Raw genomic sequence first — 27,774 nt, 5'->3', positions numbered from 1 at the left:
TCAGGCCGTTCTTGGATTGGCTGCCGAGTTGCTCGCCCCTGAGGCTGCTTCAGCATCAGCATTCACAGCCGGCACAGAGCCCGTGCCAGCAGCAGAGGCCTGACCGACTTCAGGTACCGGTTCCACCTCCTGTTGGATAGTTTCTTGGTGTTGGGTCATGTCTGCCCCAGTTGATGCGGGTGCCTGTCTAGTCTGCTGTTGCGACTCCAGCGGCTGGCCAGTCAAGGCCCTGGAGTGTGATGTTTCCCTTCCAATTTCCACAATCCTTCTGTTTCGAATTGTCAGGTGCAGCTCACCATTTTCCTTCCTTCTCTTGAGTTCGTCTCTAAGCCTGCGTGCGTCTTCCCTTTCTGTGCGCGTTAAGTCAGGAGAGAGGTATACTCTCGGCCATTTCTGACTGTGGCGCAGTTGTGGGGCTAGACGGATGATCTCCCACTTCAGTTCTTCACTTTCCAGGGTAACAATCAGTAAACGAGGTTTCCCTGGAGTGAACTTTCCGACTCTGAATGATTTTGTCACACTCGTGATGACACGGAGTTCGTCCTTCACCAGTTGGGCAAAGTTTTAAAATGTTTTAGTAGCTATTACAAGTTTTCAAATTTAAAATGTACTTTTAAAAGTTCGGTTAACTTCAAACCGAGCAAATAAAAAAATCGAGGCAGAATTGCTATATCATCTGTAAGCACGCCGTCTACCTATATGACCAGATAGTTGTCACTGCCTAGTGGTGCAGGTCGCAGGCCATGCTTTTAGAGATCCCAAAGAGATGGCGCTACGGTGCCCGTAGTATGCCCTGAGGGCATCCTGAGGGCCCCTGTCCGTAACGTCAAGTGATACTAAATTATAAGTAACGCATCGCAGTGTGTTTGAAAGGCTTGCAACTTTGCCTTTTTTAGTATCAGGTGATTTTCTCCTTATATGCTGTTCTTTTTTTCTTTTGACAAATGTCTTGGATACTTGTATTCACATCTGTCAGTATCATATTGCAAGGAACGTAGTTAGAAGTTCACAATCCATTGCCGCAAACAGCGCCCCCTAGAATACTTCCGCTGGGCTAGGACGCCACCTATGAATGCGAGGTCTGCGCGGAATGAGTGCACAATCGAAAAGTATTTATGGCATACGCGTAATTGCAACTATGGACTATATCTACCAGGTACGTTAAGGCACAAAGATTGATAGACAAGTCATTTAATTCTTTTCTAAGCTACCACCCATTATCAGGTGACCAGGAGTGCCCCCTCCCCCCCCGCAATTGCAATGCATTAGTTATGCTATGCTATGCACGTGCCTAATGTTATTAGCTACGTTAGTTATTGTCATTAGTTATGCTGTGATGCCCATATGTGTCGTCCAGTCCATTGATGTGGTGTTCACACTTCACATGTTTTGCTGTCTAAGGTCTTGTTGCTTGTCACATAACTAGTGACATACCTCTGACGATTTACCACATACCGTTCCGTCGTTTCCTTTCCATCCTTAGGACATTCAAACCCTTCTTCTCCACGCCTCAACCCCCTGGTCCGGGCTGGACGTGCAACTTTATTCCATGCGGGATTGCCCATAAGCCGAGCACGCCCGTAGCCTGGGGGCTGGGTGGCCTGCCCATTTAAATGGGCTCAGCCCCGGCGACTCACTAGGGTGCTCGCCCCATGCCCCCTCCCCCCCAAGTCATATCATCCTCCCGGCTCTGCAATGGTCTCATCGGACCGAAAGGGCCTAACCCAACGAAACAAACAAACAAACAAACAAACAAACGGTTTATCACGCATCTCATATCACCGTTAAGGCAGCATCGGAAGCAAATTAGCGATGCATTCCATTGTCAGCATCACTCTAGAATGTGACAAAACATTGTGTGACTTAGTCCGACATCAAAGCAATAACTTCCGCGGACCAGCCGCGATGCGTGGCTGGTAATCACTGCGCCCAATGATCTGACTCGCTTCATTGTTCAGTGACCGGTCATCTATCACCCACCCTCAGCGCGCAGCGCTTCGCCGGATTCCCCGCTGACCAAGCCACCGTTCTCGACACCGTCGCGCCGCTGCCGTGAGACGGCAGGGAGGAACCACCAGTGCTCGTAGAGTTTGTCATGCCGCATAGTTCTCTCCGGATGTCCATGCTGTGAGAAGATGGGTTGCGCAAGTGGTCAGATTTCCATCAGTTAATACTTAATTTGTTCGACACAGATATAATATAAGTTATAATTAGGTAACACGTGAAATAAAGCATGGAGAGTGAAATAAGCACACAACATAAGAAGAACTACTCATAAGTGTCATTACACTTGGTCACTCCACATAACCACTTACGTTTTCTACTATGTTGATGTGCTCTCTCCGGCAGGCTGTGGCTTGCTGCGGCACACGGGGCAGAGCCATTCTGCATCTTCAACTGCAAAGGGAAAAAATATTAGCCGTTTTCACGACGGGCTGTCCGGCGAATGCACCCAATTCTCACCAAACCTGCCCCTATTATCACTTTATCGCCAAATTGTCCAAAATTGTCCAAATTGTCTTAAAACCAAAAATGTCCCTCTTCTCATGCTGATGTAGGAATGTGGTGTTATTTTATTTTAAAAGCTTGCCATGTTCATGTCTCAGATATTGTAAAAGCGAGATTGAGGTAGTTAAAAACACATTAAACATTCATAAAACAGCAAAACTCAACAACACTCTCTTAGTTCAGAGTTATATAGCCTTGGTTCAGAGTGTGCCCAATGTGTGTGTATCACTCTTTGTAACAGCCGCGCAATGAATGTATAAATTAAATTCTGGTTCACCGTAGCAGGTAATAGCTAAAAAACCACCCATGGGCCAAGTCGAAATCTCGGTCACGTGCTCCACGAAAGCGAATTTCAAGAGCCTTGATCAAAACGCCCCAGGCGCCCTGTTTTCACCGGCGTCCCAAACCAAGGCTATATCACGGTCGTCAAGTTAGATGTAAGTGAATCCTAATCTATAATCTAAGATTCGGAATCAGGTGAGCCCCTACGATTTGGACCAAACTTGGTCAGTGGATAGTACGTAACGTCCTGATTACGATGCACCCAAAATCTAAGCTCGGCCCGCCATATTTACGAAGTTACGGATGTTTGAATTTCAAGGTCATTCGGGAGAGCCCCTACGATTTCCGTCAAAATTTGTGTACGGACACTCTAGATGCTCTTCATTACGAATATCACAAAATTTAAGCTCGGCCCGCCATATTTACGAAGTTACGGAGGTTTGAATTTCAAGGTCATTTGGGTGAGCCCCTACGATTTCCGTCAAAATTTGTGTACGGACACTCCAGACGCTCCTCATTACGAATATCGCAAAATTTAAGCTCGGCCCGCCATATTTACGAAGTTACGGAGTCACAAAGTTACGGAATTTCAAGGTCATTCGGAGAGCCCCTCCGATTTTCGTCAAAATTTGTATGCGGACACATTACATGCTCCTCATTACGAATATCATAAAAGCTAAGCTCGGCCCGCACTATTTCAAAAGATAGAGATGTTTGAATTTCAGTGAGTTTCAAACGTCAGTAACTTTTGAAATAGTGCGGGCCGAGCTTAGCTTTTATGATATTCGTAATGAGGAGCATGTAATGTGTCCGCATACAAATTTTGACGAAAATCGGAGGGGCTCTCCGAATGACCTTGAAATTCCGTAACTTTGTGACTCCGTAACTTCGTAAATATGGCGGGCCGAGCTTAAATTTTGCGATATTCGTAATGAGGAGCGTCTGGAGTGTCCGTACACAAATTTTGACGGAAATCGTAGGGGCTCACCCAAATGACCTTGAAATTCAAACCTCCGTAACTTCGTAAATATGGCGGGCCGAGCTTAAATTTTGTGATATTCGTAATGAAGAGCATCTAGAGTGTCCGTACACAAATTTTGACGGAAATCGTAGGGGCTCTCCCGAATGACCTTGAAATTCAAACATCCGTAACTTCGTAAATATGGCGGGCCGAGCTTAGATTTTGGGTGCATCGTAATCAGGACGTTACGTACTATCCACTGACCAAGTTTGGTCCAAATCGTAGGGGCTCACCTGATTCCGAATCTTAGATTATAGATTAGGATTCACTTACATCTAACTTGACGACGGTGGCTATATCAAGGGGACCGTGTATATCACACCACGGTGAGATTTACACAATACCGGCCATTTGTGTAAATCACACCCACCCCGGTGTGATATACACAAAATCTACTACGTAGTGTAAATCACACCAGGAATACACAGAGAGGGCAGCTGTGTGTATATCTCACCACGATGTGACGTCATAGCAACGCTGAACGTCCATTGGTCAGAGCAGTGACTCTGCTCGCCCATTGGTCAGATCAGACTAAGCACTACGAATATTCCGGCGGGATTCCGGGCGTCCTCTCTCTCGGAATTAACTGACCGCCTGGCCTAGTGGTGAAGGTGTTTGCACCATGATACGAATGTTGCGGGTTCGAGTCCCGTCGGCGCGGGCGCTTTTTCCCGCATTTTCGCTTTTCCTTGGTAGCGGTGGGTTCGCTGCCGACCGACAAGTTTAAAAGCACCAATACAATATGGAAAGCGACGTCTGAATGCTCGTGGCGAAGCGGTGCAGTGCCGAAGGCAATGCCTTAGGAGAGATTACAGGCAATGGTAAGTCAAATATTTTTAGGTTAAGTGGTTGTGTATCTGGCTTCAGGCCGAAGGCCTGAAGCCTGATGCACAACCACTTAACCTAAAAATATTTGACTTACCATTGCTTGCAATCTCTTCATGCGAGTAACTTCTTCCTCATCCACGGGTAGGCAAAAATCAGTAGGTCAGGTTAGGTTAGGTTAGGTTAGGTTAGGTTAGGTTAGGTTAGGTTAGGTTAGGTTAGGTTAGGTTAGGTTAGGTTAGGTTAGGTTAGGTTAGGTTAGGTTAGGTCAGGTCAGGTCTAAGGTTTGGTTAAGTGTCTTGTTACCGTGCCTACTGTGTAAATCTCACCCAGGTGCTGCGTGGTTTGACACCCAGGTGTGATTTACCCACTACCGAGCACACAGTGTATATCACACCCTGGTGAGATTTACACATTGGCTAGGCCTACTGTGTAAATCACACCCAGGTGCTGCGTGGTCTGACACCCGGGTGTGATTTACACACTAGGAGCACATTGTGTATATCACACCCCGGTGTGATTTACGCATTGCCGGCCCACTGTGTAAATCACACTCCGCGTGGTGTGATATACACAGGAGTAGTGTATTGTGTAAATCACACCCGGGTGAGGTTTACACTACAGTGCGATGCATTATGTAAATCTCACCGTGGTGTGATATACACGCGTCCTTTTCAAAAAGTCACGGTATATCGAGTTCGATGTCTCCCGGATGACGAAGATTTTACGCCGTCCGGCCAATCGCGTTCAAGGTCAGCGGGGGCTCGCCTGCGGTTATGGAACGTGATTGGCCGGACGACGTAGAATCTTCGTCGTCCGAGATACTACATCGAACGCGGGGCAAGAAGGTTTGCGCCAGTTTGTGCACGCTGACTGGTAGCGGCATCTATACTGATGGCCTTGAACATGTATTTTACTTTTCTTTCTCTTTTTTGGGTTACCTATGCAATAGAAAAGTTGTATTAAAAATTATTTGCCCAATGAATCTGGCGAATTTTGGCCATTTTTTCATTTTTATTTACCAGCAAGCGCACAATAAAAAACTCCTGCGTTAAAATATGGCTGCCCCCTTAGCGGTGGCGCTTCTGTCACTGTTGTATTTTGCCGGTGCCGCCGGAAGCCGCCGGAAGCGGTCGTGCAGAGAGGTGCTGCCCAATTGTTACCCCTCGGCCCTCTCTATTTTCTATGTTTTATAAAGCCCTATTTATCTAAACTGTGTATAGCCCAACCCCAAGGTACCTATATAAAAATGCTATATAATTTGCTCTCGGTTTTGGGTGTTGCCAAACTATACTGATACCCTGTTCCCATTAGCATTTTGATTTGATCATTATGCCTCAGCCTTGATCATTAAAAGTTTATCATATTGTATATTATATTCCAGAGAAATAGAGAAATCCGACCTTGTATTTTGCTGACGTTTTTAAGTTCAGAATATCAATTTACCTTAAAATAAAGGTATTAGGTTGGAATTGGATTGGAATACCTAGGTAATGTTTGTTTGGCTTAATCGTAATGTAATGCTTTCATTGTTCTTGTTTCAGTTACTGCACTTGAACTTCATCATTTTGACCAGTGGACTTATATGTTTAGGAAGTGTCTATGGCCCTTGAATTAAAATAGCAACACTTTGTAGTTTGTACTGGACTCAGATGATACCCTTTAATGTTGAATTTCCATAGACTGCACCGATACGAAACGCAGCTGTTCTCATACCTACCACTCAGTTCGAGCTAGAGGATTAAGGTGAGTCAGTTTCAAAAATTAATTTTCAATATTGTAGTTATCAACTAGGGAGGAACTGCCTTGAGGTTTTTCTTTTAATGCTTTGTTACATAATTCATATGCATCAGCATGCTGATCAGTTCAAGTTAAGAATTAACTCATTTCTTGCAGGATGCTGACAAACTATCTGTCCACTATGTTTAGATTTATGTTGATATCACAAAAGAAGCATTAGATAAGCCTCAGATAATGCATTTAAATCATTGCATTCCTTTCCACATGAACTTCCTTAGTTTTTAACGGACGCCATTTAATTGCGTCCCAGAAAAGCTATTTCTGGCACCTAAAAGCTGACTCGCCCCAAAATTGGTCCTCAGCACCTATTTGGTGGATACCAGCACCAATCATGGAAAATGACCTTAATTAGCTGTTTCTGGCACCTATTCATCGGTACGCCTTACTCTTTTTTCTGAATCTGGCACCTAAATGCTGAGCGTAGCACCAATCTAGTAGAAAAATGAACTACTGGCTGGTAGAATCATGTTGTTCTGGTATAATGACCCCAGGAGTCTAGCCTAAAGGTTGCCAGTGCAGCTACACTCTAAGACAGCCCCGTAGTGATCTCAGCATTGTATATGACGTTTAAGTAAGCAAATAATATTGATTTGTTTGAAAAAAACAATGTCGTTTAAATATTTAAAAGTATTTATTTGTAGTGATTAAAGGGAAACATTTTTGTGAGTAATTGTCTCGATTTTGACCATTAAAACGGGTATTGTATTTTTTGACGTCATCAAATAGCTCCAAAAAAAGAAATGTAATGTTTTCATTCCGTTCAAGGCCGCTGAAGAAACGCGGGATCTTGCGTGGGACATTGTCCGTTGTTTGCCACGCAGAGTTGTGCCGTGGTTGTGCCTTTTTCATCCGTTTCTTACTTATGTCATATGTGTGCATGAAGCTTTGATTTTGTTTTTGGTTATTGTGTGGCCGGTCAGTCAAACGCCCCTGTAGAAACCGGATGCTGCGTTTGATCGAGATGGAGTCAGACGATGATTGCAGAAAGCTAATAATATTGAAAAGAGGGCTGGTTGCGTGGCATGTCTGTTCAGAGTTGACATTTTGCTTTACTCCAGTTTATGACCTGAGAGCCTGGCTGGAAGTGACGGATCCAAACTTTTCACGTTAAAATGGCTGAGGGTGCAATAATGTCTAGTCTCTACATAGCGGGCTGGTATAGGAGCGTCTTGCTATGCTGCACCATAGCTGGCTAGTGATTCTCTTTTGGCTAGAAATGGCATTAATCATAATCTCCACTGGCGAAAATGGCACTTGACATCACCGAATGCAACGTTCATGTTGTTAGGATACATAAAATCAGGAAGATTACGCGAATTAGGTAGGCAAACGTGGAATAAAATAGGTGCTGGATGTTTTGGTTTTGGTGCTGAATCAGCAAACAGCAAATACGGAGTTCAACTAGACGATCTGGCAACTTTAGGCTGTGTGGAAGCAATTAGGTGCCAGATTCAGATATTAGGGTCGAATAAGCATTTTGGGGCTGATCAGCAATTAGGTGCCAGAAACAGCTTTTTAGGGACCAGAAACAAATATTCCCCGTTTTTAACCGCCTACCTTATATTTGTATTTCAGATGGAGAATCGTCCGAACCAGACAATTTACATCAATAACCTGAATGAGAAGGTGAAAAAGACAGGTATGTCTATTATCAGATGTAACTTTTAACCAAACTAAGTAGGTAACTATGCAGACTGTAGGTATTTCCTATTTATGTTGAGATCTCCTGTTCTTGAGCACTGCACACCAAGCTTCAGCATTGCATGATCTAGGCCACTCATGTAATAAAGGTATCTATGTACAAAACATGGTAATATGGAAAGTGAATGATTAATTACCTTGGATTTCTTTTTGCATTCTCCCATTGAAATATCTAAAACTTTCATTTCCCATTCAAAATATATTGCTGGTATTTTGTGAGCAATAATGGATGTAAATAATATAAAACATATTCTTTTCCAGATTTGAAGAAATCCCTATACGCCATATTCTCACAGTTTGGCCAAATTTTGGAGATTGTGGCACTGAAGAACCTGAAGATGAGAGGCCAGGCCTTTGTTGTATTCAAGGATATATCAAGTGCAACAAATGCCCTGCGTTCAATGCAAGGATTCCCTTTTTATGAGAAGCCAATGGTGGGTGCTCATGGTATTGTTCTGGCCTATGGTATCAAGTCATTCTTATTACGCTAATTTTGCTGTCAGCCTCCTATTCATACACTATGATTAACCCGCGCCGGGCAGAGGGCTGTCCCTGAACCCTCCTCCCCCCCCCGTCTAACTCGGCCCCAGGGCACGTAGGGACACGCTGTTAGCAGCATTCGAAAGAGCGTCAGATATAATGTATAAATTTAAAATACTTCAGTCATTTTTTAGGTCAGGTCAAAGTTCGGTCGCCAGGGCGGTGTTTCACGGGACGCTGCTACCACGCTACTATCAAATTGCGCGAGATGACGTCACACTTGTGGTAGTGTTGGAGCAATGGGCCTGTTGATGTTTCCATGGAAACCCAATTTGACACGTGTAAAAGCAGCTTGCTGCTATCACCGGTGAAACAGGGCCCAGGGGTCATCATAGGGGATTTGACCTCGATTCAACGGTTTAGCCTCCAGATTGCAAAAACTCCCAAATAGCAGTTTTTATGACTAACGTTTTCTGCAGTAACCTTTGACTCAAGAAGTCGACGACAGTTATTTTGCCAGCATCGTGTTCCTCTCGTCGAGACGCGTCGAATAAACTATACGTTGACCTTGAATGGTCATTTTGAAAATTCGACCTCAGGTCAAGGTTATGATCTGACCGGAAAAGGCCATGTTGCATATCCGTCGATTTGCATCGTCGAGCTGAACAGATCTGAGGCATTTTCATCGCTTTAGTGTGTCTTTATCAAATGTTATTGTAAAAATTGTTTGGGACCTTTCATGAACTGATATGACCCCAGGGACATTAAAAGAGGTCACGGGTGTCATTTTTCGGTTCAGATTGTCAAGTTTACCTGTAACACGGTGTTTGAGAGTAGAATGACGTTTGTCCAAAAGAGACGCCTTTCATTTCACATCGACTTATAATAGAGGTCGCAAAGTTGATTTGACCTTAGGTCACCGATATCGAAATTCCCAGATAAACATTTTGTACAGGTATACTGCTACTGCTATCAATCACTGAAAGTTTCAAGGGGCTCGTTCATTCGGTGTACCAATGACCAAGTTTCTAACTTTTTCTGAGGTCAGGTCATTCTGGTGACCTGATCTAGGGAGACCTGGGTCTGAAATTTTAACATGTGCGGAAAAAAGATGCATGAACAGGTGTGCCAAGATCGGAGGCGCGGGGCACCGCCGTTTTTTAGATATCTGCAAAAAAAAATCACAATGGGATGTTCAAACACGCAATATTGACTAAAATTTGGCGCTAAAATTTGGCTACGGTTAGGGGCCAGTTAGTCGGGTGGACGGCACCAGTCAGGTTATGTACCACTTGCTACTTCTGCATGTGCGGGGCTCACACTCGCGCTTGCTCGTTTGTCGCCCTAAAAGGCTTCTTACTGGTTTTGTGTATGATAGTGCTTATCTAAGGATGCGTCTTTGCCTCAGGCATGTACTTTTTCACGAATGTATCAGTATGTATGTTTGTACTTGTGTGCTTTACCCCTAATTTTATCTATTAATAATATGCGCTGTAAAATGCAGCGGATACGGCATTTATCGTCACTTCTTTTCCTTGCCACAATAGAGCACAATTCAGGCCTGAACCCAGGTCAAAATATGGAGCCACAAACTATCCAAATACTCAGTCATGAGTCATAAACTGTTTTTTATTATTTGAATCACTTCATGTTACAAAGCAAAGATTTAAAGCCGAAATTTAGGCAATCAGTACCAATTTCCAATGCGACCACGTAGGTAGTATGAATGTCCCTGAATTAGGATGAGTTGTCTGCGACATTGATGTGTTGTGCGTCGTGCTGTGCTGTGAGCTGGGCGAGTGCGTCTGGTTCTCTGCCGCTGAGCTGAGTGGGCTGCCACTGCCGTTCGGTTCTCCGCAGCGCATCCAGTACTGCAAGTCCGAGTCGGACGCGGTGGCCAAGCTGAAGGGCACCTATGTAGAGCGGCCCAAGCGCCGCGACCCGCCCAACAAGAAGGCCAAGAAGCGCGCGCCGGCGCCGGTGGCAGTGCCGGCGCCGGTGGCGATGCCGGCGGCGCGCGCGGCGGTGCCGCAGCCGGCGCCGGTGGCGCCCGTGGCCGCCATGGTGCCGCCGCCGCCGGTGGTGGTGCCCGAGCAGCCGCCCAACCAGATCCTCTTCCTCACCAGCCTGCCCGAGGAGACCAACGAGATGATGCTGCAGATGCTCTTCAACCAGTGAGTGACGCCGCCGGCGCCGGGGCGCGGCCGGCTGCTCTCAGATGGCCGCGCCGGCGCCCGCTCGGGACGCTGAGCAGTGGCCTGTGCGGGAGTAGAGATTGGTGCCACGTCACTAGTTCACTGAGCTGTGGCCTGTGCAGAGTAGAGTGGTGCCACGCCACTAGTTCACTGGGCGGTGTCCCACTAGTTAACTATCATGGACCAATGTTAACCACGGACAAGTCTTAATAGCAGGGCCGTCCAATTTATGAAACGTTCACACTCATTCTTACCGTCCCAGTCAGTTTAACTACTAACCAGTCTGACCGAGCCACAGAATGTAACTGGTCTGGCCGTACCACCCACTCTGACCAGTCCCCGCCCCCTGTGCGTGTGTGCTCAGGTTCCCCGGCTTCAAGGAGGTGCGGTTGGTGCCCGGCCGGCACGACATTGCCTTCGTCGAGTTCGAGAACGAGATGCAGTCGACGGCCGCCAAGAACGCCCTCCAGGGCTTCAAGATCACCCACTCGCACGCCATGAAGATCGCCTTCGCCAAGAAGTGAGCGGCGCCGCTGCCGGCTGGATTCCAGTCCCTCATCGCACCCCTCCCGGCACCCAGCTGCGTCCCGCCCGTCTCATCGCATCGCATTGGCGTTCGGCGCAGATAATACATGTGTTGTACCAGGCCAGTCTGTCGCGGGTGGCCGGCGGGTGGGGACGGGCACGCCAGTCTCCTGGTTCGGACTAGTGGGCCGCCCGGTGGGTGCGAGGCCGGTGGTGGTTACGGACGCGGGCGGTCGGGAAACTGCCAGACAGTAGTGCCACCTGTCGGCAGCTGGCGCACTCACCGCCACCTGGCGGCCACACCGCGTACTTCATCCCGCGTCCCATAGTACGGAGGCTGCAGTCTTTTTGTAGCAAGCCTGAACATCGATCCTACGTGTTCGTTGCTGAAATTCTTAAACCTTTATCATTTCCGGTGAAGCGCGGCGGATTCATACGGCGATTCATGGGCATTAGGCCCTCTGCGACTGAACGGGTTTCTGATGCGATTAGGCTTGAAATGGGTTGCGGTCGTACCTCGCAGGTATAGCAAATGTCACACACGGGTCCAAACAGCTGACTGTCTCCCAACTAAAAACCTTCTGGTCAAGTGTCTCTGAGGGATTCAAGGAGCGAAAGATTTAAAGGAAAAGGGCCACCTTTAACATGGGGATTGAAACTGAGATAGCCATCTTGTAGCCCGTGTCCGAAAACCCATCTATATAACTCCTTACGGCCGATTTCGGCCTCCATTCGTAGTTATCGGCAATTTTAAAAGAAAACACGCCAGGAATGCGTCCTTATCCCAGGAATGCGTTCTTATCCGACAATACAGCCACCCGCGGCGAGGCTTTGGTTTTTTTACCAATCAGCTCCAACCAGCTCAGCTTTAACCAATCAGCTTATCTGACACAATCCGACGAGTCTGTCTTCTGAACGCTGATTGGCTTGAGTGTGACGTCATCGCTATGCCATCATACAGTAGGTGCCGTAGAGAGTATCAACATAGTACCTGAGTACCAATATGTTAAATAGTTTTAAATACTTTTTAGCGAATTGTGCACTTCTGGCACCAGTTTTAAAAAGAAAATGAAAAATAATAATGCCAAAATGAAAAACAACGATATCTTCATATTTCACGAAGGTGGCCCTTTTCCTTTAAGGCAAAGAGCACGTACGCCCCCTGAACCAAAAAATGGGGGGCGCGTGCCCCCCCCCCCCCCCCCCACTAGCCTCTCGCTGAGCCAACGGAAAACAGCTGTCAACAAACAGCTCAGCCGCAAAGGCCAAGACAGTTCGAAGATCGAGGACGTGTCAATGGCTTACGACCATGCAAAAAAGTGAAAATATGTTTGCTTTTGAGGAGTATCATTCACAATCCTTCATTGGAAATGAGAAATGAACTTTCGAAAACTTAAACCCAACGGAGCGGCATCTACTATTTTCTTCAAAAATTGCCCCTCGCCGTTTCGTTCCTGATGGAGCTAGAGCGTCGAGGAAAAAGCGAGCGTGTGCGCCGTTACGAGACGCAGCGACTGGCACCCGATTTTACGGTGTCAGGTCAACCGGTGACCTCTGAGGTCAGGTCAAATGACCCAAGTCACGGGTTCAGTTTTTCATAAATAACTTCGCAAAAACAGTCGCAGAGTCGCGATTTTGGTATCATCGTGTTCGCCTCGCTCAGGCGCCCCGAATGGTATATTTTTGTACGGGTGATGTAAACTTAAGTTGTTGACCTCGGGTCAAGGTCAGGTCAGCGCCCTCACGTCACGAAGCTGGTCCAAGTAGGTCATGTCGCATATCATTCTATTCGGCAGGTCTTCCTACGTTCATTGGCGGCTTTCGCGATTCGCTAGCTCAATTTGATCGGGAGTTATTGACGAAAAACTCCTATGACCCAAGTGACGTCATAAATGACATCACGCAGTCAACAATGCAAAAGTGAAGCATCGGACCTTGCAATGAGTGCGTGAAATCACGATTCCATGTGCTTGAAATAGTGAAATAGAAATAGAAATAGTTCCCGGCGCTAAAATTGCAGCTTTCATTTTTCTCTATTGAAAAAACCCTAAGGGGGTACCTTTCGGTCTCCTATTTTCGGATAGGGCTGCGGTCGTGTCCCATCTGCAGCTCCCCTGTTCCGGGCCGCACTGGACTGGGCCATTAGGTGACTCATGTGGCCCTGTGACCGTCGGCCGAGCGCGGCGTCTCTCTGCGGACCCGGCCCGTGGCCGCTCGTCAGGTGTCGGTGCCGGACCCGGCCCGTCGCCGCTCGTCAGGTGCCTGTGCCGGTGTGGCGGTGCCGGTGCCGGTGTGGCGCCGCCGGCGGTCAGCGGCCGGTGGCGGGCGGCGCACCGGCCGACCGCCGGTACCGCGCTCAGTCTGCGCCTCCGCTCCAGGTGCGTCGTCATGCCGCCGGCCTCCGCCGTCCTCCCGCTGCTGCTGCTCTCTGTCTGCCTGGTGAGTGGGACAGAGACGGGCTCCGCGACCACTGGGACGGATGGGACAGACGGGCTCCGCGCCCACCGGGACAGATGGGACAGACGGGCTCCGCGACCACTGGGACAGATGGGACAAACGGGCTCAGATGGGGTCAGCAGTGGAGCAGACGGGGTCAGTGGGACAGCCGGGATTGGTGGGAGACGGGCTCAGGAGGCATACGGTATCTGCGCTCTGTGAGACAAACGTACTCAGTGGGACAGATGGGACAGGCCGGCTCAGAGGAACAGACGGATTCAGCGAGACAGAGCATTCAATGGGACAGATGGATCCAGTGGGGCAGGCAGTTCAGCGGGACAGACGGGCTCAGCGGGAAAAGATGGGCGCAGAGTGGGACAGACGGCCTCGAGGGATAGCGCCGAGGGTTTTCGTGATATATCTCCAAAACGTAGGCCGCACAAGGAGCTGATTCAAACGTGAGAACTTCGGATTTACCGTGTACATTTGACAAGTTCAGTTTCCGTATCTGTTTACGTCGGTGAGCAATGTAAGGCGTCATATGACAGGTTATGCTCCTCCGAAATCCATGGATTTTGAAATGTGAGAGCGTGCCTGTTTCAGCGTATGCTCTCGCGATTGCATTGCAACCAAGGGTGCGAGGGGTCTCACGCCCTGCGGCAGAGCGGCCGGACGATACGGTTGATGGCTCATTTTTAGTGGGAAAGTCGCGGGGAAGCTCAAACTTCAGCAGGACGGCCACACTGTGTGTAGAAGAGACATCCGTAACTCTTACGGAAGAGCTCTGTCAGTCACACAATACTCTTGGGAGGGTGGGCGCAGTCGTTGATGGGTCCGCCGTCCGCTGAGCACTGAGTCGAGCTGCAGCTCCGGCAGCGCGCCCGGAGGTGGCCGGCGCTGCCGGCGGGCGGGCTGTCTAAGGTCAGCGGCCTCTGCGGTCCGAGCGCCGCCCTCAATGTCAGCTCGGCCCCGCGGCGGTACAGCGGGCTCCGTGTCGGCCGCGCCGGCCCCGTCAGCTGCTCGAACCGACAGAGGACGCCGTTAATAGGCCACATATCCGCCGCTGGACGACCGAACACAGACCGCTCAGTCCGGCGCACTCGGACACAGACCGACAGCCCGCCCAGGTCCGGCGCGATCAGACCGACAGACCGACAACCCGCTCAGGGCCGGCGCGATCAGACCGGCAGACCGCTCAGGTCCGGCGCGATCAGACCGACACGGACAGACCGACAGCCCGCTCAGGACCGGCGCGCCCGGCTGGGTCCGGGGACCGTTCAACCGGCATTTAATAACAATTGGTTGGTTCCGCCCTATCATGGGCGTAGGAACGTCACAGAAAGTGTGTGTGGGGGGGGGGGGGGTTGCGAAACTTCAATGTCACTTTGTGGGAGCCTCAACACCCCTATGAAGAAATTATCCGCAGTTTTGTGCTCATATCACCTTGCTGAACCATTTCCTGCTCTTATTTTTGAGGGTAGGAGGACAGGCTTCCTTCTGACGTGTCGTCAAATCGACATCATTGGATGGGACATCGAGGGGCTGTGTGAGAAGCCATTTTCGGCCCTCAGAGACTTCCCAGGTCCCGAAACAGCTCCTCCCCATCCCCTGACCCGCCAGTGGTTACCTTATAGACTTCCCAGGTCCCAGGTCCCGAAACAGCTCCTCTCCCATCCCCTGACCCGCCAGTGGTTACCTTATAGACTTCCCAGGTCCCAGGTCCCGAAACAGCTCCTCCCCATCCCCTGACGCGCCAGTGGTTATCTTATAGACTTCCCAGGTCCCAGGTCCCGAAACAGCTCCTCTCCCATCCCCTGACCCGCCAGTGGTTATCTTATAGACTTCCCAGGTCCCAGGTCCCGAAACAGCTCCTCTCCCATCCCCTGACCCGCCAGTGGTTACCTTATAGACTTCCCAGGTCCCAGGTCCCGAAACAGCTCCTCCCCATCCCCTGACCCGCCAGTGGTTACTCTCGGACCACCCGACCCGAATAGATGGGTCCTTCCTTCCACTGTGCCTTTGCACGGCCATTTGGGTCGGGGCAGACGCCAGTGTAGCGAGGCCGACTCTCCGCCGGCTGCCGTCCGCTGGAATGCTGCGCCCCTCTCGGCTGTTGACTGCGCAGCGCGGCGCACACTCGCTCGGCGCGGCCGGAGGGTGTCCGATTGCGTCGCTTGGTCGGTACACTCGGGTCGTTATCTGGTCATCTGGCGGCGGACAACAACCAACACTCGCCCTGCACCGCCCGGCGCCGGCCAGATCGTTTCTCAGAGGGCCGTATCTCCGAGCGATCAGCCATCGCTCTGCCGGGGCGGCGGGACTGGTTCCGGGCAGGACAGACGCAGAGGGCGCGCTGCCCGAACACCCCTCCCCGCCCCGCTGCCCGGACACCCCTCCCCGCCCGTCAGCCTGCATCACCGGCCTCCAGGGCCACCCGACAAGGAAGACTCGGAAAGGAGCGAGCTGCCAACCTGCCGAGGCCGACCCAAGCATCATACACCATCGTGGCGTGGGACGGAGCCGGTTGTAATGGGGGATACATTGCCGTCAAACATATTGTCAGTTGTTGTGACCGACCTCGAACGATAGTTGACGCCACATTGCCTTTTCTCTCTAGCACAAATAGCACAGCTACTCGTAAAAATAGCTAGGCAGGTAGTCCTTTTACGCAAGTATAAGAAGAGTGATGCAGCCCGGTCTGGTATCGTTTTTCAAATATTTAGTTCCTAAGCGACGATTACTACGTAATACATTCCAGAACTTCGTTCTAAGGAACCTAAAATCCCCTTCCGGTAACTCCTCCGTTCACTGATGACTTCTCCAGCTCTCCTAGAGAGGGCAGAGGAGCGACTTTGCCACGAGCAGTCGCTGCGCGCCGCCCCGGTCCTACCCTCCAGGCCATATATCCTACCGCGGTGCCAGCCGTGAGGTCGGGGTGCTCGGCTCAGAAAGGGGCCGCGCGACAGACGCACACGCTGTCCAATACTCGGAACGGCCCGGCCCGGTCGCTGGGCGCCGCGCCGGTTCAATAACCGCTCCACCGGCCCCGCCCCAGGGCTGGGATGGGCCGCCGGCCGCCCCCAGGTCCCGACAGACAGACAGACACCGGTCCGCAGAGTGAGCGGGCCCGACCGAACACGGCTGATTGTAGAACACTGATTGGGCGACCAAATGCCGACAAAATGTCGTTATGTTAAAGACCTTTGTATTTTGTAACGTCAATTAGGATGCATATCTACGGTAGGTATATGGTGGATATGGACTGCATTCAAGAGCTTTCATTAGGTAACGATGACGACGATGACACTGCGCGGCGCTGTCAGATGTGGCGCTCGTTGGCCGGGATCTGTGTTCACAGTGAGGTGGCGCGTTTCAGGTGCGGCACGCTGCTGGCCATGGCAGACTGATGGACCCGCCAGCGCGCAACGCGCTCTGGCGGTTCGGCTTCAAGGGGCCGGTCAACTACAACGACAACGAACTCTACTGCGGAGGATTCGTCGGTCAGTCCCCGGCGCCGCGCGAGCGGCCAGCCGGCCCCTGCCAGCTGAGAAAATCGCCCCACATGGGCTGAGTATACCATTGGACTGTGTTTACGGGGGGGGGGGGAGGGGGTAGTCCGTGGTCCGTGCACGTGTCGCACACAGATCATTTACCGAATGTCTCATCCCGGCACACTGTGCAGTGTGGCCCCGCCACAATACGGGTCACCGGGCCACAATACGGGTCACCGTCAGGGCCGGCGGCAGGTCATCCGCCATACCCACTGAGCCGGCCAGCGGCGGTCGTCTGTTCCATGTCAGCGTCTGACCGTGACGGCACCGGCCGTCTGCCCGCAGTTCAGTACGAGCAGAACGGCGGCAAATGCGGCGTCTGCGGCGACAACTACGCCTCCGAGACGCCGCGGCCGCACGAGGCCGGCGGCGAGTTCGCCAACGGGGTCATCACGCGCCGATACGCGCCCGGCCAGGTCAGTTATGGAGACACTACGCCGGGCCAGGTCACACAACACAACCGGTCAGGTCAGTTCTGGAGACACTACACCGGACCAGGTCACACAACACACCCGGTCAGGTCAGTTCTGGAGACACTACGACGGGCCAGGTCACACAACACACCCGATCAGGTCACACAGCACACCCGGTCAGGTCAGTTCTGGAGACACTACGCCGGGTCAGGTCACACAGCACAACCGGTCAGATCAGTTCTGGAGACACCACAACGGGCCGTCAGGTCATTTATAATATACCACCCATCAAACCAAATAAGGATTTTTAATGAAGACATAATACCCGAGTGCGCGCTGGACCCGTTATGATGCATTGGGAACATGTAGATGCATCAAACAACTGAGCAATTAAGTCGTGTATCACGTATCAGTGTGTTCTGACCTACTGATTTATAGGTAAGTGTTGGCCTCAGTGGCTTTGAGCTAGGTCGTATATACGCGGGATTTACTATGTTAAAAGTTTTACATATTTTTTTAAGTAGAGTGTAGAATATCATTGTCTTAAAGACTTTCTTCTGAAAAAGGCACGAAAGATCGCACGCACACCATTTATTTACAATTGTGAAGCTTCTTTTTACGATAAAGGAGGAAAAAACATGAATGCGTGCGGTTCAACTGGGTTATCTAGCGTCGCCTCCTATCAAGGTCAATGTCGGGTCCGGCGGCGCTCGAGAGCCGAGATATCGGCGGCGAGGGCGTGCTCGCGGAGCCGTGTTAGTAGTGAAGGGCCGGCGCGGGGAGCCGCCCCCCCCCCCCGGCCCCCCCGGATCGGGAGGGGCCACCGTGCTGCGCCGGTACGTGGTGACGCAACGGCCGCCGACGGGCGCCGCCGGGTCAGTAGGCCGCAGCCGGCCGCGGGTCATTAGCGGACGCTGGTGTGGCCGCCACTCGTGTGAGAGCCGGCAGCCGGAGCGGGCGGGCCGCCGTCCGGACCCGTGCGCAACTGAAGGATCTCAGTCCATTGCGACAGACCGCACAGCTCAGAGTCCCGGGGCCAGAGTGGCCGGGAGAACTGGTGGCCCGAGGGCTGTGATCGCGACCTGTGACCGGCCGGACAGCCATGGCGTTCTCTCTGGGGAGCCATTTCCCGTTTCTGGCGGCCTACTGGCAGCCGGTGCTGCTGGCGGCGCTGGCCGCGGCCGTGGTGCACCTGCTGTTGGAGCGGCGCCGCGCGCGCACCGCCGCCGCCCGCCCGGCGCCCTGGAGGGACGAGTCCGTCTCGGAGTCCGCCGTCGACCCCGCGCCGCCGCCGCCGGCCGAGAAGACGGCGGCGCGCGTGCCGTACCGGCCGGCGCGGCTCGGCGCCGACGAGATGGTGCGCCGCGCCGAGCAGTTCTACCGCGAGCTGAACGGACGCCGATCGGTGCGCCACTTCAGCCGCGAGCCGGTGCCGCGCGCTGCCGTGGAGGCGGCCATCCGCGCGGCCGGCACGGCGCCCAGCGGCGCGCACACCGAGCCCTGGACGTTCGTGCTCGTCGAGTCGGCCGAGGTGAAGGCGGCCGTGCGCCAGATCGTCGAGGACGAGGAGCGCGTCAACTACGAGAAGCGGATGGGGGCGCAGTGGGTGCAGGACCTGGCGCCGATCGGCACCGACTGGCGCAAGGAGTACCTCACCGAGGTGCCTTTCCTAGTGCTGGCGTTCCGGCACGCGTACGGCGTGGACGAGCGCGGCGAGCGCTTCACCACCTACTACAACGAGATCAGCTGCCACCTGGCGTGCGGCCTGCTGCTGGCGGCGCTGCACCAGGCCGGCCTGGCCACGCTGACCAGCACGCCGCTCAACTGCGGACCGCGCCTGCGCCGGCTGCTGGCGCGGCCAGATAACGAGAAGCTGGTGCTGCTGCTGCCGGTGGGCCTGCCGGCCGCCGACTGCACCGTGCCCGACTTCCGCCGCAAGCCGCTCGACAAGATCATGGCGGTCTGCTGAGCGGCTGGCCGCCTGCTGAGCGGCCGGCCGTCTGCTGAGCGGCTGACCGTCTGACCGTCTGCTGAGCGGCCGGCCGTCTGCTGAGCGGCTGGCCGTCTGCCGAGCGGCTGGCCGTCTGCGGAGCGGGGCGGCCGGCTGCTGAGCGGCTGGCCGTCTGCTGAGCGACCGGCCGTCTGCTGAGCGGCTGGCCGGCTGCTGAGCGGGGCGGCCGGAGCGGCACAGCGCGCCGGCCGACCGTCACATCCCGCCCAGCTGACAGAGTTATATAAGAATCTCGGCCGGCGACAGCGGCAGACACTAAAGGGAGATAGTATCGCCATCTGGTTTTGTCCGCGAGCCATCCGCGAAGTGTCAAGCAAGGGATTATTGGAAGCTATTATTGGACCCCGTGGTTTCGTCGCACGCCTTTTCATTTGTGCCATATCTAATTATAGCTAGGCGGGAACTGGAATGTGTGCATGCATGTACGTTGTACGAGTCAATTTCATGTGCTGTCCAAACCTGAATCGTGGGACCAAGGTGTCTTCGATGTGTTGTATTCAGTTTGAAGTGGCCAGAGTAAAAGACAATTTCGCTCATGAAAAGACGGGAACGGAGTTTGCGGCAATAACAATATATAGCAACACAAAGTGATGCGTGTCGCATGGGGGTCGTGAAATGGGCGGGGAACGGGGGAATGCGTCGCCGTCAGTCCCCCCCCCCCCCCAAAAAAAACTGGGGCCATTAAAGGAAATAGTTCACTTTCACGAAATTATTTTTTTTTGCAATGGATTTATGATTTTTTATGTTCAAAATGATCAGCAAAGAAAATAAAACCTATTTATAACAAAATATTATTTTCTATATTTTGATAATAAGAAGAACTTTTCAGTTTCTGTAAGGCACAGGCGATCCAGTATGAAAAGAGCATGGGTCCCGAAAATTCTTCAGAAACTAGAGAAATGATCGCGGCCACCGGCATTTGGGCGATCTGCTGCTGCTGAATGTCCTTATTGATCAGTACGAGAATTTCTCTAGAGTTCTCGTAGATAATTTCTCTAGTTTCTGAAGAATTTTCGGTACCCATGCTCTTTTCATACTGGATGCGAATATATGCAAGGCACACATCCTCAACGCAAGACACCTTTTTCGGGACGAGAAATAGAATATCTTTGCCTAGGGTGATCGTTGGGCTGTAAAAGCTCCTGATTTATGCTCGTCTCAGCCCAGGCTACGGAACTGCTATTCCAGTTCAAAACCCATGTTAAAAAGTGAACTATTTCCTTTAAACAGAAATAAACCTCCTATGAAAGAATAGGTAACCGGACAAAAGATCGTAAAGCAGAAGATCGTATGGCAGAAGATCGTAGGCAGTTGATCGTATGCAAAATATCGTAATGGATAAAGATCGTACGACATAATGCTCGTATGGACAAAAGATCGTATTCGCTAAAGGTCGTCAAGGAAAATGATCGTATGCCAAAAAGTCGTAATGGATAAAGATCGTACGACATAATGATCGTATGGACAAAAAATCGTATTCGCTAAAGATCGTCAAGGAAAATGATCTATGCCAAAAAGTCGTAATGGATAAAGATCGTACGGCATAATGCTCGTATGGACAAAAGATCGTATTCGCTAAAGATCGTCAAGGAAAATGATCGTACGCCAAATGATCGTATGAGATAAAGATCGTACAGTCAAAATATGGTATTCACTATTCACATGGTGCAGCCCAACTCCAGCGCATACAAAGCTTATCAATTTCTGTGTTCGCGTAGTAAGTGGCCGTCGTAAGCTCGACCATAGTCCACTGGCGGTCGCAGCCGCTAGCAAAAGGGGGGGGGGGGGCCAAAGTCACACTCGCGGGACATAACATTTATCCGTCACCGGGAGGGGGGGGGGATCGGCTAATTTTTTACGTCCACGAGGCGCCGCGCAGTTGGCATTACTTATGCTTCGTCCATCTCATTCTTACGTGAAATAATTAAGCTCAATTTAAGGCAAAATCACCAGTTCCATTTCCCGTCCCACGGTGCTTCCACCGGTCGGGCCACTGCACCATGACGACGGATCGGTGTAGCATAGGTATACTGGAAGGTCAGGCACGCGGATTCATGACCTTACCACTATAAAACAATTCGGAAATGTACAGATACCTCTTGCTTTGAACAAGCATGTGAAACCCAGAGAGCATTTTCAGACTATGACATTTACGCATATAAGTACGTAGTTGTGTGGCGGCGGGAGAGCGTAGGTACACCGACCTCTAGAGACCCCCACAGGTTCCGAGCTTTCAAAATTGGTATCTGAGGGCCGCGCGCGACTCCGCGGGGCTTCGCAACGGCTCTATTGGGGCTCACTCAACCTGCCTAGTCCTGCTAAAAAGACTGGCCCTGAGCCCTAAGGACTTCATCAGCCTCTGCCAGCCCCAGGACCCACACCGGCTCATGGGTCCCAACGTCGAAATATGAGGGAATCTGCGCGGGACCATCAGGACGTAAAGTAATCTCGATCAGGACCAACGTAAGGCTGTGCCGGAGACTGCGTGAGCCCTCTGGCCTCTGATCTTCAGAAACCCACCCATGTATGTTTTCACGTAGAGGCCAGTTTAGGGCCCTCAGAGACCAATACAGGGCCTGGAAACTACAAAGGCCAGTAGTTTGAGACCATCAGAGACCGAGTTGGGCTCTCAGAGGCTAATGTGGGTCCTTACTCATTACAGGCCAACATGGGACCTCAGAGGTCAGCGTGGGGCCCTAAAAGACCGGCATGTAATTACCGAGTTACTGAAATGGGAACAAATTTGGCACCTCTTCTTTTTGTATTTTGCACGTGCATTGGGGGTCACTCACATAGATCAAGGGTATCCGACCTTTGGTAGAAGGGATGCGGCTACCCTATAAAAATTACCGCAAGGCAATCGCTCAAGCCGCTGCTGAGATATGGGCCTCTCAAATCATTACTTTTGCAAAACTGCTTGAACACCCTTGACTTCTCACGTGGCACGTGCCACGACGGCCACTGAGATGTATCAAAAGTAGTCAATTACGGGGAAGAAGGGATGGGGCTACCCAGCAAAAAAGACCGCAGGCCAATCGGTTCAGCGGTTGCTGAGATATAAGCCTCTCAAAAGCGTTACAGGCCGGGCCGGGCCGGGCCGGGCCGGGCCGCTCATTCTGAGATTTTCCCGTTATATTCAAAAGACTTCGCTTCGCTCGCTGCGCTCGCTCGCTCGTAACAACACTATTCTATACGATTATTTACTTGACGAACGTAACGTTACGATCTTTTGTCGAACGATCTTTTACAACATACGATCTTTATCTTACGATCATTTTCCTACGATCTTTTTTGTACGATCCATTGCTTTACGATCTTTTGCTTACGATCCTTGGTCGTACGATCTTTTGCGACATACGATATTTAGCTTACGATCATTTTCCTACGATCTTTTTCATACGATCAATTGCTTTACGATCTTTTGCTTACGATCTTTTTGTCGTACGATCTTTTACAACATATGATCTTTATCTTACGATCATTTTCGTACGATCTTTTGCATACGATCAATTGCTTTACGATCTTTTGCTTACGATCTTTTTACCGTACGATCTTTTACAACATACGATCTTTATCTTACGATAATTTTCGTACGATCTTTTTCCATGCGATCTTTTGTCTTACGATCTTTTGTCACGTAATCGAAAGAATACTAATGCTGGTCAGTTCGACCGTACAGTAGGTCTACAAAATAAGTCCTCTCCGTATGCGGGCAGGTGGCGCCTGAGTAGCGCTCAGGCGCTACTGCCCACTGGTGCTAACTGTACGTACACAGAACTCAGGTATTTGAATCGCTTGAGGAATTTGGACCTGTTAGAAACCAATAGGCAGGGGTGGCGCCACAGGGTAGGCGGGAAAGGACGTATTTCCTCTCCCAGTCCGCGTTTACACTCGGGGGCAGATTGATGTTCCACTACTCTTTATCCACCGGGTTCCTATGGCTCAGCATTGGCAGCAGCCGCCTGGTACCGGTAGACTGTGCCTCTTCACTTATTTGTCAAGTGGCACAGTCTACCCACACCGTATGACACCGGTCTGGGTCGGTGGCTCGAAGGCGATGTGGGCCGCCTGTGACGTCAGCGCAGCGGTGAGGGCCGACCCGGAGGCATGGCTCACAAGTCACTCTGATTCCATCATCAGATTATTTGGGCTCTATTCCGCTTTACCGGTCATTCCGATCTTTTTCACAGATGATCACACCGGCTGCGTTCACAAGTCAATCCAAATCTGATCGCAAATCATACCGGCTCGGTCCATTGATCATAGTGGCTCCATTCGCAGACCACTCCTGCTCTGTTTAAAGATCACTCCTGCTCTGTTTACAGATCATTGACGTGGAGGCCGAGCTGACGGCGAACCACAAGGGCAACTTTGTCATCCGGCTGTGCCCGCTCAACAACCCCAACGAGACGGTCACACAGGAGTGCCTCAACAAGTGAGTACCCTTCAGTCGCTGTGCCCGCTCGACAATCCAGTGAGACACAGGAGTGCCTCAACAAGTGAGTACCCTTCAGTCATCAACAATCCAATGAGACACAGGAGTGCAAGAAGTGAGTACCCTTCAGTCACACCGAGATACCAGCCAAACGGCGGATGGAGACCGCACCGCGACTCCTCAATACATCTATCAAAACAGGCTATCTCACAGGTAAACTAACATAACTACCTACGTCGCACGCATCTAAGCCAGCGTCTTGAGACAACACTAAAAATGCGTCGGAACTGACGTTGAATTTTAATTAGGTAGGTACTGGCCAGTGAGCTACCTCCTAGCCTGGCGGGGTCAATGACATCGTGCCCGTTTGAGGTCACTAATAAAAAAGCTCGCACCGGGCCGATAATTGGAGAAGATGCGATGCGGACGCCGAAGGTCAACTGGGTGTGACTGACCTCTGACGTCGAGCTGTGGGCCAGGCTCCTCTACGCCGACTGACACCACGAACCGACAGAGTAGCGCGAGGTCCTCCGCACCAACAGACGCCGCGAACCGACCGAGTAGCGCGAGGCCGCTCCTCACCCACAGACAGACACGGTGAACCGACAGAGTAGCGCGAGGTCCTCCGCACCCGGCCACAGACAGACACCGTGAACCGACCGAGTAGGTACAGTCGGTACAAAGTCTGCCGGTGATGGGCTTGAACATGTTTGGAAAAATAAACGACATGGAAAGTAGGTAAGCTGGAAGAGGAAATAAGGTTCTGAGGCCCAACGAGCAAAGCGTCGATGCGATAAAAATTAATAAAAAGCATCTCGCTGAACCTTTACCTACATCTTCACTGTACAAACATTTAGCAGCAGCCACTAATGACTAACCACTCAGCATTCACTTAGCGTCTTTGTTCCACAGCCGAAAAGAAAAAAGTCGTAAACGACGGATTCTGACTATGTGAATTGTGAAATGCCGCAGGCTGCTCTGCCACATACACCGTTTAACGGCCTTGGAAAATAGGCCGTTCTTACTAGTTATGACGGACCACTACCGCTACTAAAAATGTATACACGGAGATTCGATAGTACCTATCCGCTGTCGTGGGCCACAGCAGTCACTGACCGCCGCGCGCGCCCGGCCCTCAGGCACGTGCTGCGACTGGCCGGCTCCAAGGCAATTCGCTTCGTCATCCCGGAGGACAGCAAAAAGTCGGAGACGTTCCGCTGGAAGGTGGAGCTGCCGCCCTACCTGACGTGCACCCAGTGCGTCATGCAGTGGACCTACTACGCCGGAAACACGTGGGGCACCTGCTCGGACGGAGAGGAGGCGGTCGGCTGCGGGCCGCAGGAGACGTTCGTCAACTGCGCCGACGTGGCCATCGTCTCCAACACGCCCTACTTCGGACCCGTCCACAACAGGTGAGGACCAGACGGACGGCGGCGGACGTCAGAGGGGTCGGCGGGAGGCGTCGCGGAGATACCAGTGAACAGCGCCACCCTGTGTCGCGGGGCGCGCGTAAGGATTGAGCTGACGAGCCTGGCGTATGTGTCAGGTGCTGAGTCTATCATCGAGAGGAAACCAGATAGAGAGATAGCCAGAGGCAGACCCGCACCCTTGCTGCCCTACGAATGACCGATCAGCGACTGACCATCGCCCCTGTGCCTGACCGTCCTGTGGTGACTGACCGGCGCCTCTGTGACTGACCGTCCTGTGACTGACCGGCGCCCCTGCCGTCCTGTGACTGACCGTCCTGTGGTGACTGACCGGCGCGCCCCTGCCGTCCTGTGACTGACCATCGCCCCTGTGCCTGACCGTCCTGTGGTGACTGACTGACGCCGCTGTGACTGACCGCCCTGTGGTGACTGATCGGCGCCCCTGCCGTCCTGTGGTGACTGACCGGCGCGACCCTACCGTCCTGTGGTGACTGACCATCGCCCCTGTGACTGACCGTCCTGTGGTGACTGACCGGCGCGACCCTACCGTCCTGTGGTGACTGACCATCGCCCCTGTGACTGACGTCCTGTGGTGACTGACCGGCGTCCCTACCGTCCTGTGGTGACTGACCGGCGCCCCTGCCGTCCTGTGACTGACCGTCCTGTGGTGACTGACTGGCGCCCCTGCCGTCCTGTAACTGACCGGCGCCCCTGCCGTCCTGTGGTGACTGACCGGCGCCCCTGCCGTCCTGAGACTGACCGGCGCGCCCCTGCCGCCCGCAGCCTGCACGTGCGCCTGGCGTACACCAAGTCGGACGCGGACCGGGTGGCGGCCGGCCAGGAGGCCCTCTCCGACACACAGAGCGACCTCAGCGGCCAGCTGCTGGTGCGCGCGCAGACGTGCATCCCGCACGGCCCGTTCCGGCTGCAGGCTAACGCCTCCGAGCGCTGCATCCGCTGCCTGGCCGAGCCGGCCGGCTGCCCGGCCGACCAGTGCATCTGCACGTGAGTCCCGGCCGCGTAATCGCCATGGGCGAGGGGAGCGAGAGGGCTGCCGGCCTTCGATTGGGGAGGGGGACTGCTTACACTTAGCGATGGTGCACGAAAGGCACGGGGCAAATGCAGGCGAGAGGGAAATGATTGAAAAACGCGACGAGAAGGACGTGATCAGTTGGTTAATGGTTATCTTGGGTATTGATGCGAACTATTAGTAATGCGGTTGTTTGCAATTGCGAATTGTGATGCTGCTTCCAAAGGTGATCTCTTAAAAAATGTGGAAATGATTATTTCGTGCATCTCATCACATGATAATAGTATATTGTTCATTTTGACAAATGTTCACTTTAATGAAAAACAATATCAAATTCTTATCTGTATTCAATGTAAACGCGTTGAATTGTATTCAACGCGTTTACATTGAATACAGATAATAATTTGATATTGTTTTTCACTAAAGTGAACACATGATAATAGTTTTCAGAGCTACACTCCAAAGCCCCACAATGCACAGGCCCCCTGTGTTGACTGCACCCACGCCCGTGCCCGTGCCCGTGTTCACAGTTCGGACTGTAAGGCCATCGGCGAGTTCGCCTCGAAGCCCGAGTCGGACCTCTACTGTCACGAGAACTGCCTGGGGTACCCGAGCGTCTGCCCGGAGGACCGCTGCCAGTGCTACCCGGCCTGAGAGCGGGCCGCGCTCCGAGGGCGCCACCGGCCGGTCCCGGCGGCCACCGGGCCCGCGCACCGGCCGGCCCACCGGTCATGACGTGATTCAGGGTGGCTCAGACAGAGTCGCCTGATTTGTGCGTTGAAGGTGGCATTACACGCTTCAGCATTGATACCTAACGATACGAAGAAGATAAATTTAAGTTTCATCCAACAGCGTAGTTTGTTGCGTTTCCGAAACGATTATCGACACCGCCTAGTCTCCATTTGCGCTGCTTTTTTGACAGAGGAGGACGAGACTGGCATCAATGCAGTGTGAATATCAAAGTCCTGCCAACGAGTGTGATGACACATGGCTAATAAACCACAAAATGGATACACCTTTGTGCTTCTTACCCATACCAAAAACAGCTTAAAACACCTGCTAAATAAGTTTCGATAGAGAATCAAATGACATTGTGCAATGTGCATGGTGAGCGCCTGTAAAATTTAAACTGGA

At 51.9% G+C, this 27,774-nt stretch overlaps 3 protein-coding genes and 1 long non-coding RNA gene across 13 annotated transcripts; 3 read left to right on the top strand and 1 right to left on the bottom strand.

Annotated features, from left to right (window-relative positions):
* Nucleotides 1–48: 48 nt before the first annotated feature.
* LOC122372847 (U1 small nuclear ribonucleoprotein A-like) lies at nt 49–11,458 on the top strand. Of its 10 annotated transcripts, none has more exons than XM_043354820.1 (6): nt 49–113; nt 6,319–6,382; nt 8,012–8,075; nt 8,399–8,571; nt 10,478–10,791; nt 11,177–11,458. In XM_043354820.1, exons 3-6 carry the CDS (start codon nt 8,012–8,014, stop codon nt 11,334–11,336), a joined length of 711 nt encoding a protein of 236 aa, XP_043210755.1. In that variant the 5' UTR covers nt 49–113; nt 6,319–6,382; the 3' UTR covers nt 11,337–11,458. The 10 variants fall into 10 exon arrangements, with proteins under 10 accessions (XP_043210755.1, XP_043213265.1, XP_043207593.1 ...); XM_043357330.1 differs by lacking the exon at nt 49–113 and adding an exon at nt 821–1,156; XM_043351658.1 differs by lacking the exon at nt 49–113 and adding an exon at nt 5,556–5,871.
* On the bottom strand, nt 1,748–2,774 carry LOC122377414. The gene is made up of 2 exons (XR_006255867.1): nt 2,316–2,774; nt 1,748–2,125 (listed from the first exon to the last, which is right to left on the bottom strand). It is a non-coding gene; the product is annotated as an uncharacterized LOC122377414 (long non-coding RNA).
* A 2,038-nt stretch (nt 11,459–13,496) lies between the features above and the next one.
* On the top strand, nt 13,497–27,651 carry LOC122371128. Its single transcript, XM_043347624.1, has 7 exons — nt 13,497–13,776; nt 17,150–17,273; nt 17,610–17,740; nt 24,074–24,183; nt 25,323–25,595; nt 26,394–26,615; nt 27,171–27,651. The coding sequence occupies exons 1-7, from the start codon at nt 13,726–13,728 to the stop codon at nt 27,292–27,294; spliced, it is 1,035 nt and encodes a 344-aa protein (XP_043203559.1). The 5' UTR covers nt 13,497–13,725; the 3' UTR covers nt 27,295–27,651.
* LOC122371775 (iodotyrosine deiodinase 1-like) lies at nt 18,629–20,352 on the top strand. Its single transcript, XM_043348851.1, has one exon. The coding sequence runs from the start codon at nt 18,840–18,842 to the stop codon at nt 19,704–19,706; it is 867 nt and encodes a 288-aa protein (XP_043204786.1). The 5' UTR covers nt 18,629–18,839; the 3' UTR covers nt 19,707–20,352.
* Nucleotides 27,652–27,774: the final 123 nt, after the last annotated feature.

The sequence above is a fragment of the Amphibalanus amphitrite genome, unplaced genomic scaffold (assembly GCF_019059575.1).
Source record: "Amphibalanus amphitrite isolate SeventyFive unplaced genomic scaffold, NRLGWU_Aamphi_draft 000000F_arrow, whole genome shotgun sequence".
In the NCBI taxonomy this organism is placed as follows: domain Eukaryota; kingdom Metazoa; phylum Arthropoda; class Thecostraca; order Balanomorpha; family Balanidae; genus Amphibalanus; species Amphibalanus amphitrite.
Note: the sequence above shows the minus strand (reverse complement) of the source record. Positions and strands in the feature narration are given on the sequence as shown.